At 39.4% G+C, this 20619-nt stretch overlaps 1 protein-coding gene across 2 annotated transcripts in view; it reads right to left on the bottom strand.

The window, feature by feature from the left end:
- The window catches only part of LOC107549846 (nectin-2-like), a 176249-nt gene that overhangs the window by 70219 nt on the left and 85411 nt on the right, over positions 1-20619 (bottom strand). Inside the window, exon 7 of one of the 2 annotated variants that reach the window (XM_016231021.1) lies at positions 7664-9023. The exons of the other annotated variant lie outside the window; for it this stretch is intronic. Coding sequence (XP_016086507.1) covers positions 8476-9023 — 548 coding nt within the window. The 3' untranslated portion in view covers positions 7664-8475. Of the gene's footprint in view, positions 1-7663; positions 9024-20619 lie in introns of those variants that run through there. 2 annotated transcript variants of the gene reach the window in all.

The following is a 20619-nucleotide window of genomic DNA, read 5'->3' as shown; positions in this document are numbered from 1 at the left end:
AAGAGTATATATATATATATATACACACACACACACACACAGTATATATAATATTGTATATATAACGTTAAATAATTTTATTAAAAAATGAATATATTTATAATCATATACAGTATATATATATATATATATATATATATATATATATATATATATATATATAATGAAGGAATGTATGTGTGTTACCTTTCTCATCTAAAATATTTTATTTTAAAGTTTTTTACATTTAAAAATATTTATTCACAATATATAGTATAAACAATTACATATATCACTTACTTTTTTAAATTTTTATGTATAATAGATATGTATCTCTTTCTCTATATATAGTCAGCTTTTTGACTTCTGATTCTATGTTCTTGGAAAAACTTATTTTATGTTCTTGTTCTTTCTTATTTTTGTAAATTTACCCGTTTCTATTACACAACAACATCATCAAATAAAATGCATATTAAAACTTCTACCCAACTGATTCTAAGTGACCATGATGCCATGCTTCAGTTAATTGTGTAACTGTGCGTTTCACGCTCAATCTGACCTCTAATGGAGCACATCTCACCGCTGATCCTGCTCTCAACATGTGACCCACTTTTTACGATGTGTGCTCGAGGAGTTTAGCCGCCCGTCATGCTATCCCTGCCACACAAAAAAACACATCAACATCCTTCCAGGATTGCGTTTCACTTGTCAGTCAGGGGTCAGAATGTAATTTCTGTCGGAGACTAGCTATGTAAGTTGTGCAGCATCATCCTGCTGCATCACAAGAGCTCCTGGAAGGCAGAAAAACACACTTGCAGAGAGAAACATTCACAAAACACAAGATGCAGAGAAATATCAAGTCAAGGGATACGCCAGACAAAGCACTTAGAAATCCACCAGTTTTTTAATTACAACCAGTATACAAAAATAATGTGACAGGACAATAATGGGACTTGGAATGTACACGCTTTTGTTTCCGCTCCAAATAAACACACCACACAAGTGTTTTTGTTAGCACTAATCACATCTTTGTGATGCTAAAGCATCCTCTTCCTCTAAAACAGACTAAATATCTTACACAATGAAAACAAAAAAGCAGCAAAACAACCGGACGGCGTGGAGGTACTGCAGGGCTGCGTATCAATTAGTAATGCGTTTGCTAATTCTCTAATTTATTTATAATATTCACAAGTAACAGGCCATGAAAACACGTGTGGAGTCGTAATTTCGTCTAATGGCTCTGAGTTGCTTTGAAACTGAAGGCAGATGCAAACTGGAGATGCCATAACCAATTTCTGTTGTCAAAAATTAAGAGTAGTGGTTGCGGACAGGCTGCGTAATTGCATGCCAGAAACATTGGTTTGTAACCCGGCAGAGTTCTGTCCGCTGTGGCACCGTTTTCAGAGAAGATTAGAGCCCCAGCGGTTCCCACCTCATCTGGAGGAGTCTTTCAGGGTTATAAAACCACATGACTGGTGAGGAACTTGCATGAATCTTGATTATGTCCTTCACTAAACGGGATAATACTGGTGTACGTCAGCGTAATAGTTTCTCACGTAGCTTTTAACTGCGGAGAATAAATCCTGGAATAAATCCAGAGTGTGTGCGGGGATATCTGAGGGCCAATCTCACGAAAATCATGGCCTGCTTCATATTGCAGCCCAACATCAAAGGGAGAAAATATTATTATTATTATTTAGCCAAACTAAATTCGTAGTAATTATTAAAATATAAATTTTTAGAAAAATATTTATTCAAAAATGTAAATAAAAATAAATTACAAAATTAACTCAATTAAAATGTAAACTTTATTCTAATAAAGCATTTACATTTGACTTGAGTTAATTTGGAGGTGATATTTTTTTATTTTGTATTTTGAATAAATATTTTAAAATGTAAATAATATTTTGATTAAATAAAATGTAATAAAATTAACATCATTACAGTCAAGAAACAAATAATGCCCATTTTCTTTGCCATAATTAAGATATAAAAAATATTTAAAAATGTACATTTATTCAAAATATAAAATACAAATAACTCGAATCAAAACACAATTGAAGCATTTACATTTTACTTGAGTTAATTTTGTTTTATTTTCAAATAAATTTTGTCGTAATTATTAAAATATTCAAAATATAACTTTTTTTTAAATATTCAAAATAAAATCTACCAAATTACCTCAATTAAAATGCAAACTCTACATAAAGCATTAAAGCATTTCTATTTTACTTGTTCATTTTAAAGTAAGATATTTTTTATTTTATATTTTGTATATACATTTATAATTGAACTATTATTATTATTATAAATCCAGGACTTTAAAAAAAAAGTCACTATTTTTCATACTTTCCAGGCCTGAAAATAAGATTTAGAAATGTCCTGCTACAATTGTCCTTAAACAAAAAGTACTTTCTTATTTCTCTTCTTTGAGTCACAGGCATCATATGACCAGGATATGAGCACGAGATTCACCCGCTACAGTCGAGTACGTGTGTGTGTGTGTGTGTGTGTGTGTGTTTATCTAGTGTTGACATCTTGTCATGTTGAGGGGTGAGAGTGTACGTCATGTTGTTGAGGGTTGAGAGAGTGAAAAGTTGTCAGTGCAAAAAAGTTTGTGTGCGAACGTCAATCCGTACTGTACTTTCATCGCAGGCTGTGTGCCAGTTACTAACTAGTGTGCATCTGGGAAGCTACATCTGCTGATTCCCGCCTGTCTAAATCACCAACTCAAGGCAGCTGAGGTTATGCTCTTGTCTACTCTGGGCTATTACTGTATACTACATCTGCTTTAGATTTAACGTTGGCCAGAACTGACCATTACATCGGTTATTTACAGTACCGATAAATAACACTTTTTCTTGATGATAAATACATACATATACAGTATATATATATCTCACACACAGGACACATCACGTCAAGATACACACCATCAACACCTCACAGGATAGCACTGGTTTCCATCCATAGTATATAACAAACTAAACAAAAAGAAGACAAGTATAGTTTGTTCTCACAAGTTTTAACAAAGATTAGTTGTAATACAGCAGTTATGTGATGTGATATGAACCTGTTGCAGTTTTTACACAAAAGACGTCAGGCAGAAGCAATCTGTCCGAGTGTTTTTCACACACAGTGTCACAACCTCACAACACAACATTCAGAGTGAATGAATAATCAGCTCCACGGCTGACGAGTTAATAATGACTTGCACCATAATGCGTCGCAATTAAGAAGCATCACGTGGGGACAATTTGCCGTTACTCAAGCTTGTTTTTCTTCTTTTCTTAATATTGTTGATTGATTGCAGTCTTTAAGTCTGGCATTAATTTACAATATATAGGATTTCAACATTGCATGAATTGTGGCGAGCTTCCAACCCTAAAACACATCCCAGAAGGCACTTACATCAGCTTATCAAAACATACTCTTTTTTTTTTTCTTCGTAATATTGAGAACATGTGGATAGATGGTATCTTTCATCTCCAAATATTACCAGGCGAAGTCCAGGTCATATTTCACTCCAAAATTAAAAATCTGCTAAATTACGTTACATAAAGTAAATGGGGCCTATTTTGCATTGTGGCTTTATTAAACAGATGCTTTATTGTATACAGCAACAACAAAAAAAGACACTGTAATGGCTTCTTAAAATTTAAATCACCATAATTTACAATAAAACATACGATTCTTTATGCAAAATAAACTTCCTTAATTATTTCCTTTGATTCTGCAGTAAGATGTGACCCAGACATATTCTGAGTTTTGCCCAATTATTTCAGTAATTTATCTTTATGTAGCCTTGGGATTGTGCGAATGAGAACAAGGCATCACTATGTAACCCTTAACACTAATATTCCATAATAACATTCAGAGAAGTTCAACAAAAGATTCTATTAAAACACTAATACTAAAAGTTGGGAAAACTTGATTTGGCAACTCTTTTAGTATTCTCAAGTCTCGAATAGCATTTTAAAGCCAAACGTTCACCACAGTAACTCACAATACATCACAGGCCTCTCTGAATGCATGAATCTGCCTGACATTGACTCCAAATTCATACTAAACAGGTGAAGTTAATACTTTTGCTACTGCTAACAACACAATATTCACTGGCACAATAAGCTCCCCATTTTCTCTCTCCACTTCTTCATTTCGTCGTTATCAGCCTGAATATTTCAAGGCCTCAGCAGCTCTCAGAAAAGTAGCTTTGCCATCCTTATTTTTCAGTGCAGTGATGCAACTTGAAGAGGTTTAGGGAGGGGGGATAAAAATTAACAGCCTTGCAAGTCTGCAGCGTGGGTGAACACTGTAGGCTAGAGTAACTACTGCCTTTACAGTCACTGGGTCCAGATAGTATAATCTCCAAATTACTCATGCTATATGTGCTTTGCTGGATATGGAGTTCTGTCTGGGTAGCGTTGCATCGGTGAATGTGTTGCTCCTTTGTCATTATCGCTCTAACCTCCCTCCACCGAAGGCTCGATGCTGTGAAACCAAGGATGAATGAGTCACGGCTCAAGCAAAACACTGCCGAAGCGTCCATACAAGCGGCATGATATTATGCAAAGCACGCGCTCGCCGACAACCCAGAGACTAATGAATCCACCTCTGGATGCACATTGTTACACACTCATCATAGTTGTCCGAAATGTCTTTTTTTGTAATCTAAAAAAAAAAAAAAGTTGGCTTATGCGCAAGGCTTCAAAACAAACCGCTGACCGGCTCTAGAGGGACTCGGTAAAGCGAGTGGCCTAATCTCGCTGCCGAACATACGGTGAGAGCGCTTCGCCCCTTGACCTTTTTTCACAGCTGGCAGCGTTTCAACACCATGGACTCCGTTGAACCGGGCAGCATATGCCGCCTGGCTTAACGCTCCCCACTGAGGTCCATCAAGTGCTCCGCCGTCCACATAATCCCACACTCAAAGGCACATCAGTTGTGTTTCTCTCAAGGCCCAGCCTTTGCCGCCAATCTACGATGTGCATAATCTACTTAATCTGTTTTAGTGAAGTTGCAGTATAGACTCCAAGCCCATTTCCTCCTGGAAGGATTTGTGCTGAAGCTAGTCGTGCTCCTGTCTGCAGTTTTTAGATGTTGCGTTCTATGGTTTTCATATAACTGGATTCATCAGGGGTTGGAAAAAACATGCATCAGCCAAAAACAGACGCGGCTAATGCACAACACTCTTCTGAATTAAACATGGCCCGGAACAAGCCGTTCTACAGAGATTGACAGGAGAGTAAAAAACAAAAACACTATTACGCCTCTGCCTAGAACCCCTCGAGTCATTCAGAAAATTCCTTTAGCGTAACAAGACATCCGATTAATAAACGAGAGCTAAAAAAATAGTTGGGGAAAGTTAAAAGCGTTCACAGCTGGAGTTGATCGGTGCCACAGATGAATGACCCAGATGCTGGAGCGAGCGTTGCGTTGCCTGTTTTCTGTTTCGCTAACAAAACATCCAGCTGTTCTCGAAGACGACATTCGTGGGATTTGATAAAAGAAGCCTGCCGTTTGCAACCTGGAGAGAGCGGCCTTAGCTTCTAGGTCACAGCTTGCTGAGCCACTCGTGCAACGTAGCATTGACAATCCTGTATGGTTAATCACAAGGCTTTCTTTTCACTTCAAAGAGCCAACTTGAGTATTGTGCTCATGGGAGTGAATCAACCATGAAAGATGGATTCTGGCTAGAATGGGCGTTAACAAGAAGTTACAGTTACACAACAACCAAATAACTCTTATTTTTAGTCAGTATTATGCGTTAAAAGTACACATCGTGAGAGGAGTAGCATTAATTAGTGTTTTCAGTTTGATAATGAGTGCTTTCGTCTACAGATGTAAACGACTTTAACCGTTATGCTTCCGCTCCTCAGATGGCAAGTTACTGTGTTTTTGTTTTAAAAGGTCAAGTAAATATCAGTCAGGTGTATTATCTGCTTCCTCTAGACATAAATGGCAGTCCGGGAAATGATGGAGCCGTCTCGCTGGGACTCCATGTCGTCGTCCAGATAAGGTGCACACTCATCTTCATGCCGGTGGATTTGGTAGCTGGGCGGCAGTCCGCTGAAGCGGTCGTACCTTTCGTCCTCTTCTTCATCCTCCAGGCTGTCGTTTAGGGCGTCGAACTTCCTGCGCTCGGCCTCATTCATCTCGCCGCTCAGCAGGATGTCATGGGCAGTTGGTGTGCTTCCGGTCATGCGCGGGAACTCGTTGCATTTCTCCGTCAGGGTGCCCGGGTCGCTTTCGCGGTACGTGTAGATCGGCCCGTTGTTGTTGGCTCCAGCGCCGTTCTTGCTAGCCTTCTTGCCTCCAAAAAGACGGGTTTTGTTGCCATAAGCGCCCTGCTCGCCGTCGCCCGAATATCCATGCTGATGGCGGCGACTTCGCATCACTAACACGGTAACCAACGCGCCGACCAAAATGAGGGCCAAGAAGCTTCCCAGAATGGCTCCGGCCACCACGCCAGCGCTGGACGGGTCTTCAGTCGACTCTGCAGAGGAGGGGAGGGGCACAAATGAGGAAGTTTCTGCCTGGTGGTGGTAGCTATTCTTCACCATAGGTGGTGGTGGTGGTGAATGATTTGGTTCAGTTTAGACTGAGTAATGGTTTTTGGCTGCCCCCAGTTCCCAGTTACAAGTCCTATGGTGTGAGCCAAGTTTGCCGGATCTGCTCTCGGGTCTCGGTTCGAGAAAACAACACAAACGTCCGTTCCATCTATGCTCGGGAGCTGACCAGATGAATTACACTACACAAGTGGAGAGTTAAAAAGAGAAAAACACAGATGGAGAAGGGATGTAAAGATTATGTCACAGTATGGTCATGCAAAGAGGAAGAAGTGTAAGTTACACTGGGAACACGGCCCTCCAGCTAACAGCTAATTGGTCAGCTTGCGCATTCCCACCAAATTCCTGGGAACGTGTCCAAGTCACAAACACTAAAGGAACACCTGCTTCAGGAAGGATTAGCCCCATTTCATGCTGCATAGAGCCTGCATGGAATGCGCTGCTAAGGCAGTGTGCACAGGAAGTGATGTCTATATTCATATACATATATAGTGGTGGTGAAGTCAAGAAAAGTAATTATATTTACAGTCTGATTTAATCAAAGGTTTTCTGACCGAGCCTGTCTGTGCAACTTAAAGCACAGTAATAGTTCTTTGCAAGTCCACTGCATTGATTTTGGTTACATTACTTTATTAAAGGTCAATATATTATAAAACGCTGGTCCTACAGCTAACCTTATAAATATGCAAAGCGACAGAATTATGGAAAAGTGCACAAGTTTGAGGTTTTGTAAGAAGTTAAATGGATTAAAAATACACCCAACTCACTGATTTAAATAACAGTTAGATTTTTACATTTTCTGAAAAAACCTAAGTGGTGCTTGTCAGTGCAAAACTTTTTCTACAATGCAAGGGTGTTGCAGGTGCCAAGGTAATGCTTAAGTGGTCTCTTAAATTGCTTTGAAATACAATAGCACACTTTCCTCAAGACGCACAATTTGAGAAATCATATCATACCCATACAGTAGCTCTAACTATGCAAAGGAGTTGGAGTTGTTTCTTTTAATGAATCACTCAAAAATACTTATTATTAATCATAATAGAAAAGTGTTTTTTATCAACCAATCAAGTTGTAATGTACAAGATTGTTTAAATGTCATATAACTGGATTCATCAGGGGTTGGGAAAAACATGCATCAGCCAAAAACAGACGCGGCTAATGCACAACACTCTTCTGAATTAAACATGGCCCGGAACAAGCCGTTCTGCAGAGATTGACAGGAGAGTAAAAAACAAAAACACTATTACGCCTCTGCCTAGAACCCCTCGAGTCATTCAGAAAATTCCTTTAGCGTAACAAGACATCCGATTAATAAACGAGAGCTAAAAAAATAGTGGGGGAAAGTTAAAAGCGTTCACAGCTGGAGTTGATCGGTGCCACAGATGAATGACCCAGATGCTGGAGCGAGCGTTGCGTTGCCTGTTTTCTGTTTCGCTAACAAAACATCCAGCTGTTCTCGAAGACGACATTCGTGGGATTTGATAAAAGAAGCCTGCCGTTTGCAACCTGGAGAGAGCGGCCTTAGCTTCTAGGTCACAGCTTGCTGAGCCACTCGTGCAACGTAGCATTGACAATCCTGTATGGTTAATCACAAGGCTTTCTTTTCACTTCAAAGAGCCAACTTGAGTATTGTGCTCATGGGAGTGAATCAACCATGAAAGATGGATTCTGGCTAGAATGGGCGTTAACAAGAAGTTACAGTTACACAACAACCAAATAACTCTTATTTTTAGTCAGTATTATGCGTTAAAAGTACACATCGTGAGAGGAGTAGCATTAATTAGTGTTTTCAGTTTGATAATGAGTGCTTTCGTCTACAGATGTAAACGACTTTAACCGTTATGCTTCCGCTCCTCAGATGGCAAGTTACTGTGTTTTTGTTTTAAAAGGTCAAGTAAATATCAGTCAGGTGTATTATCTGCTTCCTCTAGACGTAAATGGCTGTCCGGGAGATGATGGACCCGTCTCGCTGGGACTCCATGTCGTCATCCAGGTAAGGTGCGCACTCGTCTTCGTGCCGGTGGATTTGGTAGCTGGGCGGCAGTCCGCTGAAACGATCGTACCTTTCTTCCTCTTCTTCATCCTCCAGGCTGTCGTTCAGAGCGTCAAACTTCCTGCGCTCGGCCTCATTCATCTCGCCGCTCAGCAGGATGTCATGGGCAGTTGGTGTGCTTCCGGTCATGCGCGGGAACTCGTTGCATTTCTCCGTCAGGGTGCCCGGGTCGCTTTCGCGGTACGTGTAGATCGGCCCGTTGTTGTTGGCTCCAGCGCCGTTCTTGCTAGCCTTCTTGCCTCCAAAAAGACGGGTTTTGTTGCCATAAGCGCCCTGCTCGCCGTCGCCCGAATATCCATGCTGATGGCGGCGACTTCGCATCACTAACACGGCGACCAAGGCGCTGACCAAAACGAGTGCCAAGAAGCTTCCTAGAATGGCTCCGGCCACCACGCCAGCGCTGGAAGGGTCTTCAGTCGACTCTGCAGAGGAGGGGAGGGGCACAAATGAGGAAGTTTCTGCCTGGTGGTGGTAGCTATTCTTCACCATAGGTGGTGGTGGTGGTGAATGATTTGGTTCAGTTTAGACTGAGTAATGGTTTTTGGCTGCCCCCAGTTCCCAGTTACAAGTCCTATGGTGTGAGCCAAGTTTGCCGGATCTGCTCTCGGGTCTCGGTTCGAGAAAACAACACAAACGTCCGTTCCATCTATGCTCGGGAGCTGACCAGATGAATTACACTACACAAGTGGAGAGTTAAAAAGAGAAAAACACAGATGGAGAAGGGATGTAAAGATTATGTCACAGTATGGTCATGCAAAGAGGAAGAAGTGTAAGTTACACTGGGAACACGGCCCTCCAGCTAACAGCTAATTGGTCAGCTTGCGCATTCCCACCAAATTCCTGGGAACGTGTCCAAGTCACAAACACTAAAGGAACACCTGCTTCAGGAAGGATTAGCCCCATTTCATGCTGCATAGAGCCTGCATGGAATGCGCTGCTAAGGCAGTGTGCACAGGAAGTGATGTCTATATTCATATACATATATAGTGGTGGTGAAGTCAAGAAAAGTAATTATATTTACAGTCTGATTTAATCAAAGGTTTTCTGACCGAGCCTGTCTGTGCAACTTAAAGCACAGTAATAGTTCTTTGCAAGTCCACTGCATTGATTTTGGTTACATTACTTTATTAAAGGTCAATATATTATAAAACGCTGGTCCTACAGCTAACCTTATAAATATGCAAAGCGACAGAATTATGGAAAAGTGCACAAGTTTGAGGTTTTGTAAGAAGTTAAATGGATTAAAAATACACCCAACTCACTGATTTAAATAACAGTTAGATTTTTACATTTTCTGAAAAAACCTAAGTGGTGCTTGTCAGTGCAAAACTTATTCCTACAATGTAAAGGTGTTGTAGATGCCAAGGTATCGCTAAGCGGTCTCTTAAATTGCTTTGAAATACAATAGCACACTTTCCTCAAGATGCACAATTTGATAAATCACATCATGGCCATACAGTATCTCTAACTGTGCAAAAGAGTTTGAGTTGTTTCTTTCACTCAAAAAGACTCACAATCTCATGAGTTAATGTTTGAATCATAACAGAAATTGTTTTTAATATTTAATGTATAAGATTATTTTAATTTTAAAAAAGAATGCATTAAATGTTCTGTTGGGTCCACACTTACTTTAGAAATTTCCATTACTTTTTTTTTTATTACTTTTCAAAGACTCTTTCTGTATGATACATTGATTTAAGTGTTAAGAGTTTTACTAGTCTTTTTGAGTGATTCAGTGAATCATTCACTTAATCAATTATGTCAAAACACTGATTCATTCAGGAAACAAACAAGTGACTCGCTATACGAGTGAGTCATTGAATTATTTACTCAAGCGATTTGTTCAAAAATGCTAAATTTAGAAATGCCACTACTGTGTGTTGCTAACAATGCGCTTTAAACTTTTTTTGTTAGCGGATCAACGAAAGAACTATCAATATTGTTTCTAAAATGTGTTACTTAATGTTCATTTCTTTTTTATTGTTGTATAAAATTTGCAAGCACGCTGTTGGTCTGAATATAAATTAGGGTTAGAGTAACAGTGACCTTAACCTTAGCAAACAGTGCTACTGAAATAAGCTGAAGCTTTGTAGGTTGATTAATTCAAAGGCCAAAAAGCATGCACACTCCTCTAAACTTACACCTCGCTCTCGGTCAAGCAATCACCAATTCCACCTCCTGTAATTTCCCCCGTTACCATGACAATTTCAGTCATTATGGATTCAGGCTACTAGAAACAAGTCAAGAGGCTTTTTAAAAAAAAAAACTTAAAAAAACGTCTCTGCTTTGCTCGTTTTCACGCCACGGGCTTCTGAACTACTGAGAAACGTTTCATACAAGACAAAAAGAAGAGTAGGCTACTGATGAAACTATATGTGCGAACATGTACAAGTACATTCAATTCCTTCCCACACAATTTGAATATGACTTAATATTCCTGCAACATAACGAGCGTACGATCGCTCCCTCTCCCACACACTTTTTTTCCTGTTCGTTTGCTCCTCCGCTGGTTTGTTTTATCCCAGTCCCGGGAGATATAGAGGTGCTAAAAGAGCTCTTTCTTAGGATACCCTATTCCATTTCGCTGTGCCTCTCATTCCACTGTCATTAAAGTCTCTTCAAGCCCTGCTGCTACTGAAAACAGGCTCGCATGTGGGACTGAGACGCACACATACACACGACTACACAACCGGCTAACATCCCCAATCTCTCTTAACCTCACTCTCCTGACGCTATCTCTGCCAGATGCCACAGCTCAGGATCCATTATTCATCGGCCTGGCAGACAGTATCTTTGAACCCCACGGTCGACATCTAGCTCTGAGACTGAGAGACAAAAGACAAAGGTGGGTTGAGGAGAGATACGGCGGCGCTTCACCGTGATTCTGAGCGCGAACAAACAAATAGCTTGCTACATTTTGACCGCTCTTGTTCTCCAGTAAAAAAATGGAGCTGCACTCTTAAAGGGTTACTCCACCCCAAAATGAAAATTTTGTCATTAATCACTTACCCCCATGTCGTTCCAAACCCGTAAAAGCTTAGTTCGTCTTCGGAACACAGTTTAAGATATTTTGGATGAAAACCGGGAGGCTTGTGACTGTCCCATTGACTGCCTAGTAAATTACACTGTCAAGGCCCAGAAAAGTATGAAAGACGTCGTCAGAATAGTCCATCTGCCATCAGTGGTTCAATCTGAATTTAATGAAGCGACGAGAACACTTTTTCTGTGCAAAGAAAACAACAACAACTTTATTCAACAATTCGTCTCCTCTACGTCAGCATAGCGCCATGTTGAATAAAGTCGTTGTTTTTGTTTTCTTTGCACAGAAAAAGTGTTCTCGTCGCTTCATTAAATTCAGATTGAACCACTGATGGCAGATGGACTATTCTGACGACGTCTTTCATACTTTTCTGGGCCTTGACAGTGTAATTTACTAGGCAGTCAATGGGACAGTCACAAACCTCCCGGTTTTCATCCAAAATATCTTAAATTGTGTTCCGAAGACGAACAAAGCTTTTACGTGTTTGGAACGACATGGGGGTAAGTGATTAATGACAAAATTTTCACTTTGGGGTGGAGTAACCCTTTAAGACTTTTTTCAATTTTAACGATCCTGCATCTTTAAGTGGCCGTAGTGTAAGGACTTAACCGTTTTTGGGTAAATTTAAGACATTGTTATCCAAATGATGGCACTTGGCCAGCAGGGAAGTCTCGCGCTATCGATCCACTTCGAGGCTAATAAAACATTAAGCCGCCGAATTTACTAGCACAACTCTTTATGAGTGTTATTGAAAAACGTTGAGTTCCTACAACCCACATTGAGAGTGAACCTTAGAGGGTTGTGGAAGCTGTTAAAGGTCATTATTGTCTAAGAATGTTGATGGGATCGCGGACAAAGCACCTCTTCATACCTCGTGACCTTTAACGTGTCCGCTACGCTCCTCGAGTGCCATAACTACAGCGCATTATTATTCTACCACACTCTGTTAATGGCATGCTACAATACCGTTCGACATTAAAGTCCACGTTTCAATTTTCCTGCACACATGCATGGTTGGAATCGGTTGCTTGGTAGAGCACATACTTAGGATAATAATGTGAGAAATTATAACTTCTGAGAGAGTTAAAACACAAAGCCTATATAGAGCGCATTAGTGCCAAGTATTTTTTTTCCATTCATTTTTTCCATAGGGATTTTTTGGGGAAAAAAAGGCTTAAAACCGTTATAAGGCATGAACCAAACCAACTAGCTACAAGGTGAATGATAACATTTCCAATTTTGATTTGAAGCTAAAAAGTATTTGAAAATGGGATAAAAAGACAAGACTGTGTACTTAACGGCTGTAATGAGGGAAAGAACTACAATCCCATGAAGCACTGCAAATAAATCTAATTCAAAACAATGGGGAACTATTGATTTGAAGATGTTGATTATATATACACATTACCTACAGAATTATAACTCATTCTCAAGATTTATAAATATGCACTGCGATTTACAATTATATAGTCAGAATTATAACAATAACTATATATTCACAATTTTTATATTCAAACTATATTTTTCAGAGTAACTTCTATATATCCAAACATAGCTATATAATCAGATTTTACTTTATATATACACATTCATGATTAACATTTATATACTCAGTCCTGTATCTATATATTCGGACTTATATCTATATATTTAAATTTAAATGTATATATTATCAATTACAACTGCATACTCGTGATTTAAATTGATATATTATATTATTATTTATATGTATAAAAATGAACTATATATAAACTATATATAAAGTACTTATTTACATTTATATATTAAGATTTGTATCTTTACAACTGTACATTCCGGTTTTATATAAGTTTTTCCTATTTAGCCTTTCATATGAATAGATACATACATTATATATGAATGTACTTTCTACTTACAGAACACAACTCTATTTGCAGAAATAGTAGAAAGTAGAAAGTTCTCTTTACATCGCGTCATCAATTTCCTGGTAGAATTGATAAATTCCAACTATTTTCAACTCAACAAAATGGCACCTTTCCCAAAGCACTAACTATAATTACGGCATTCAGGGTTGTAATTTTTGCCATTATTCATGTTTTTCCCAAGCTATAGGTTGTAGATAGAGACCAGTCGGCACGCTGATTGCTAGCAGAGCTCCACATCACGCCGCCACAAAGCCGCCTGCTTTTCACTCATCTATAAATGGTTCCGATTTATAAAATAACACAACTACCACCCCAGGTAGAACTACGACTGCTATAGAAGCAATCAATCACACAACAACAGTGTACCCAAAGTGATCCGCACATGCACCGTGTGAGTGCGATCATTATATTCTAATTTATTTCTGCTAAAATACACAGGTTTTTGGCAGTGCAGAAGGAGAGGTATGATGGATAGAGCGAACACAGACAGATCGCATTTCCTTTGACTGTAAAGGATAGGCTCAAATCTCAGCCGTGTCCTGCGGTGGACCCTCCCTTCCGCTGTCTCACACGTCCTGTATTGATTTATTGGAGAGCTCAGGGCGCATACGTTCAGCTTACAGCCTTACACCAACCTCTCCTGCTGTCCTCCTAAAGCCCGGGCTAACTGACAGGTGATGTGGTGACCACTAATGGTGCTGCCAAAAGTGATGTAGGAAAGCGTCCAAAGGGCTGACTGACCAAAGAGTGCACTTCCACCAAGGTAATTACTTAAAAAACACAAAAAGACCCGGGTTTTGAGATGCAAAATTGAGTGCTTACATGACTGGGTCATGTGCAGCGCCTGTTAGAAAGTGCTAAATCCAACAGATTTTGATGTATAATTGGGCTTTGAGCAGAGCCTAATAACCCTATTGCCTGAGACACTCGTTTCCGTGCTAGAAAACACACGCTCGTTGACGGCTTAAAGAGCGGGGCGTTAAGAGCTTCTCTGGAGGAGGATGGTATTTCTGACATGCACGTTTCTCAATTTCGATCTGTGGCAGGCAATAATCCCAGGGTGCCTATCTTGATTTCTTTTGTCCTGCTAAAGTCACCGTGTGCACTGTACATCAAAGACTGTAAGCATGGCTGAGTGGATTACAACATCAGGATAAAAAGAAAAAACCTCGCATCCTCGCCAGGTCTTGGGTCATGAACATGAGATTTCCAAAAATGTCATCATGTGCAAATAGAGCTGGGTGAGAAATCGAACACTGGCATATCACACACACACACATATACACGTATATACACATATATACACACACACAGACATAGTACATCCATAAGCTACTTTATATACTACATTGTATATACATACATATGTATAAACACATACATATTTGCGCACAGGCATTTTTTTCCATGACGTCTTGCTGCTATCAGTGAATCAAATCAAAACTCTGATTCAATGTTTTGTCTGCGGCGTCACTCAGACATGTTTATAGTCTCTGCATGACAATTTTTTCATTAAAATATTTTAGTAAGAATATACAAAGGTAAATATTGCTGTGTGTTTTTATACTGGTATATAGCATTTATATTCTAATAAATAAAAATGGTTGCATATCGTTCATTCATGACATACTTTTTCCATGTCACAGTTTAATATGTAGAGACAACTATAAATAAGCTAAAATATCGCTTTGTTTATTGTTATATTGGCGTGTATAACTGGAAATCATTCAATTTCATTCTTGTGTTGGTCTTGGTTATTAAAAGGATAGCTCATAACATTTTCAAAAATGAAAATTTTGTAAGCATTATTTCACCGTTCATTCAAACCTGTATGAATTTCTTTCTTCCAAACAAACCGTTTTTGTCCTCCATTGACTTTCCTAGTATTTTTTTTCTCTCTATGGAAGTCAATGGGGACCAGCATTGGTTACCAACATTCTTCAAAATATCTTCTTTTGTGTTCAACAGAAGAAAGAAATCCATATAGGTTTGGAACAACTTGAGGGTGAATAAATAGAATTTTCAACTGTCCCTTTAACTAGAATTCCTATATTTTACTTGCATTAAACATTTTGAATCCATCTGGCTTTATGATTGAAAATGATAGCTCCTCTGTTTGAGGAAAATAAAAACACCCCTTTAAATAAAGATATATATTGAATATGATGAGAAGCCTGGAACACAGAGATCCATTTATAGTCTAGCCCTTTATGCAGAGCACAAGTTTATTAGAGGGAAGTTTCAGGTAATGACGAATAATGACAGATAACAGGATTGTGGAAGCGGTAGAAATCGCTCGGCTAAGCCAGGCTAACCACAGCTAAGCTGTAAAAGGATCCTGTAATGATTTTTCAACAGTTCATTGCATCCGCCATCACATCAGTGTCAACATCCGTGCGAAATTCGTGAAAAATGTGCCATTGTCCCATTTCAGACAGCCTGCTCCTCATAATCCACTCAGAACGAAGACTACTTTCGCAAAGAAAATCGAGGGTAGTAATGAGAGCCTGAAAACTAAATGTTTATGGAAAAAAGGGAAAAAACGCAGCCGGCTCCATCTGGCTTTCTGTTTTTGAACATTAAAGCATCGGTATATATGCGGCCTGGCAGATTCTGAACTCTGACATGTGTACAAAATTGCTGTGAGAGAATGATGAAGGAGCGGCTGAGTAAAAATGCTGCTTTTAAGTAAGCCTCCATTGATTCAGACACAGAGATGCATCGCTTGATACATCTTTAAAGCACTCCGAGCTGCCCGCTTCTAGTGTAGATTGCACAAGTGATGCATCAGAAACGCCGCAAAACAGCTTTGATATTCAATTTATCGTTGTTTGAGAAGAAATAAGGATTTTTTTAAGGCAAAACATTTTCATTAAGAGAATACATAATTAAATCTTTCAGTGTTCCAAATGGCTAATAATGTTCATGAATACTTAAACGTTCCACATGAATCATTTGCTCATTGCTTATTCAAGGAAAGCCCAGTAAATCATTAAATCATTAGAATCCGGCTGGGTCAACAAGGCAGCCAAAAGCAAGACCCAGTGAAAGCCTTATTTCTCTTCCGCAATTGATCAAAGCAAAGAAAAAGGCAAGCTGGCGAGCCCTCGTGTTTCCACAGTGCGCTCTGAGGTTTCGGAGCATCTGTAATGAGTCCTAATGATGGACAGGGTGGGCTAAGAGCCAGGTAATCTTGGCAGCCCACTTTTCTGACATTTCACTTAATGTTAGCAGGGCGATATCTCCTCGCCCTCTCGTTGCCTCTGTCTTTGTCTCGATTTTCTCTTGCTAAGCCATGGGTGATAAGCTTCAACCAGGTGTCAGTCGACTGAGGTCTTTCTCTCACCTTATCTCACATGCAGAGTTTCAGACATTGTTTTCACACCGCAAGGCTTAAGACGCTATAGGTAAGAGCCCTATAACTGCTTGATATGATAGGAAAAGTCTGAGAGATTTGAGTACGCCAGCACATATTTAAGACCGGAGGAACCAAACGTAATTATTTAAAGATGAAGTGTGTCATTTGTTTGATATATATATGCAAAGTCAACTAGAAGAACGATTCAAATGTCAAATTCTAATTTATTCATAAAGTGCTTTTCACAAGTACATATTGTTTCAAAGCAGCTTTACAGAAAATCATGATATTAATGTTTATAATATCTCAATACCATCATGCCTTTGGCACATTAGCAGACCAGAGCTGGGCGATAATAGCATTTTGTGACAATGCAATCAAGCAGTTGAGATATGCTATATACACTGTAAAAATTATTTTTTGGAGTTATAAATAAAGATAATTAAAGTGGGTTTTACAAGAAAATACTATTTCAGTGTTTCTACTTTAAAATTTCAATTTGCAACTTACCATTTCTTTGTAAAATAATTGTGAAATTTACTAGCAATTTCCAAGTTTCTACATCAATGTTTTAAGTGTAATGTATATTGCCTTTCGTGAGTATGCTGTATGTATGTGAATAAAGTTGGATATATTATATAAAGAACTAGGTGATAAGAAATTCGTAGGTCGATTTCCCTAAAGAGCAGCACTTACGAACAATTTTTATAATTACACTCTTCACCTTTAAAGGTGCAGTAGGACATGCTCAGAACGAGCATTTTGATTGGATGAACATTTCTTGGTCCTACACCTTCCACAGAATATATAAATACAGATAAATACATTCAGACAACTTAACTTAATGATTGCTATTGGGATGTGAAGAGCAAAAATTTTTTTCTGAAGACAATCTCCTATTGCACCTTTAAGAATATACCATTACAATCCTGTTCAACTGAGCACTAATTAGAAAATCTGGTAGTTACAGACACAAATCTGATGATCCAAATGGGCAAAATCATGAATGGATGCAGTGAAGTGCCACAGTCTACAATCAGCACTGAATGAGCTAATCTTTGGATTCAGAAATTCATGTCACGCTTTCGCTCAATATCCTTTTTGAAAGACCAGCCGGAACGTCCTTTCAGTGCTTGTTTGGTGCTGTTCTACATGATGAACCAGTATAGCCATGCTGAAGGAATGATCTGATATTAATATTTAATATCTTGATTCATGAATATTGATTTTATAACGTGATGTACAACTGCAAAGCAGACATTGGCAAACAAGCACTAGCCACTGGATATTCGGCTACTTAAGTCTTCTGTTTGTTGCTTTTGTTTTATTAGGTCTGCTACAATAAGTTTTCTTTGCACTGCGACTAAGAAATTCTCAAAATATGATCATATTGGAAAACATGGTTTCTAAAAAAAACATAATGGTTGCCCTAGATTTGCCAACATGGTCTTTCTTGTTGACAAATGAATCCTTACTGACCAATGAACTCTTGCATTCAAAACAAGTTGGTCTTTTCAGCAGGGACGTGCCTTGTGTGCTGTTTTAAGTTGTGCATGCGCTTACATGCTTGCATGCAAATGTGTGCCCGTGTTTTCTGCAAAAGCTCTTGAGTTTCCTCAAGAGCAGCCGCTACCAACCCCAATAAACAGCACCAAGCTTCAGCCAAGAATTTTAGCAGCTAAATGGCCTCTCAATCCCCCCAATTGAGTCTACAATGAAAAGCCTTCAGTTTTCTGCATTAGCTGTCTGAAAATGGCTAGGGAGGGGAAAGAAATGAGGAAACACTCCTTCTTGGCAAGCTGCATGATTAGTCTGTTAGCTGGCACAAGCGGAGGTCTCCCCCCTTCAAGGCGGGAGGAAAGCGGGAAAAAGAAAAAGAGTGATTTCTACTTCCAGAGTATTCTGTCTGGGGGATGTTTCTGTTTCTCTTAAAAACAGCCTTCCTTCTTACTGTCTTTTCTCCCTTTTTTTATTTTTTTTACACAAACGCATACACACACATACAATTTCTTTCCAGTTAGGCCGGTGGACCCACTGGGAACCAGTGCAATCTAGCCTCATTCAAGTGTACAGTTTTGGGAGTTGGGGGTTTTTAAATTCCTCTTGCATCAGCACAAGTCTCGCCTGCAATCCGCCGAGCTTTGCCATGGTGTGGCATTTGTGTCTGCATTCGCATTAGGTCCTGTTTACACCTGACTTAATGACTTAATTGAAATACACACGGCGCAGCACAATACCAGCACAAATAGCAGATGGGTAAACTAAATTGCAGCTGGTGAATAAGACACAATTCATACTGAATTGTGTTCCTTGTCAATAAAACCCAGGTTAAACCATCCCTGCTCTCCCAGCCAGTTTGACTGGATAGTTCTGATGGTTTTAGACACTTTTCAGTGAGGATGGGAGATCAGCTAGACCAGCTTCAACCAGCTAAGGTTTAGCTAGTCCCGCACCCTGACCAACTGAATAAAAAAAGAAAAACTCTCCAAAACCATAACCAATTTGGCCAAACTGGGAGATGTTAGACTGGTTTAAGCTGGTTTTAGTAGGGTTGTCATGATTACGGTCATGTCCAACTACTCAAGTACTTGGGGGGGGGGAACTTTACTAGTTTGCACAGCCAAAGTTTAGCGAGTCCCCTAGTCTGATAATCTAGCGGTCTAGCTGAAATGTGTCCAAAACCCCTCTAAAACCTTAAGAACTGACCAACTTACACAACTTGTCCAAACCGCGAGGCTTTGTGCTACTTAAAGGGGTCCTATTATGCTTTTCACTTTTTCAACTTGAGTTAGTCTGTAATTTGTTGCTGTTTGAGCATAAAAAAAGATCTACAAAGTTACAAAGCTCAAAGTCCAGTTCAAAAGGAGATATTTTATTTAACAGAAATCACTTTTCAAAAACTACAACGAACTTCTCGTTTGGACTACAACGCATATTTTCCGGGATTTGTGATATCACAAATATCGACGAATGGGACGAGACCTGGTTGAGCTGCTCTAGAGAAGGCAACGAGTGTTATCACTATGTCGGAGACACGCTAGCTTTCCCAAGGCAGACGAACTTAGAGTGGTTACAATCATCCGGGTTTAAATCGCTCTCAAATTGATTTGATTTTGATGCAATATTTACACTGAAGCTCGCAGGCGGCTATGGTAAGGGGCGTGTCATTTCCCGATCAGGCACTGAGTGGAGCCAATCACAACACACACTGGCCCAGCTAACCAATCACAACACATTTCATATTTCAGAAGGCGGGCCTTCATTTGATACAGGAACTATTCGAGCCGTTCATGCCAGACTGGGGAGAGAGGTGTTGTAATAATGTAAAATATGTGAAAAATAATGTGTTTTTCGAACAACCTAGTATGAGAGCTTGTTCTAGTACACCCCCAAAACAAAATCAAGACTTTGTAAAAGAGCATAATAGGACCCCTTAAAGTTTTTTTCAGTAAGGGTTTCAAGATGTCATGTCCAAGTTGTCAAGTACTTGAAGAAACAGTAGAGATCTGCAAACTGGTTTGGGTAGTCAGTTTTGATGGTCTCAGAAGGGTTTGGGACACTTTTCAGCTGATAAGGTGGAGAACTGCTAGATCAACCAGCGAAACAACAGCTTGACCATTCTGGTCGATCATCTAGACCAGTTTAAACCGAGATTTATTCCCCCAGCCTCATAAGCTATTGTTTAGCTGTTTGGTCTAGCTGACCTCCAACCCTGA

The sequence above is a fragment of the Sinocyclocheilus grahami genome, unplaced genomic scaffold (assembly GCF_001515645.1).
Source record: "Sinocyclocheilus grahami isolate Dianchi unplaced genomic scaffold, SAMN03320097.WGS_v1.1 scaffold382.1, whole genome shotgun sequence".
Lineage (NCBI taxonomy): Eukaryota > Metazoa > Chordata > Actinopteri > Cypriniformes > Cyprinidae > Sinocyclocheilus > Sinocyclocheilus grahami.
Note: the sequence above shows the minus strand (reverse complement) of the source record. Positions and strands in the feature narration are given on the sequence as shown.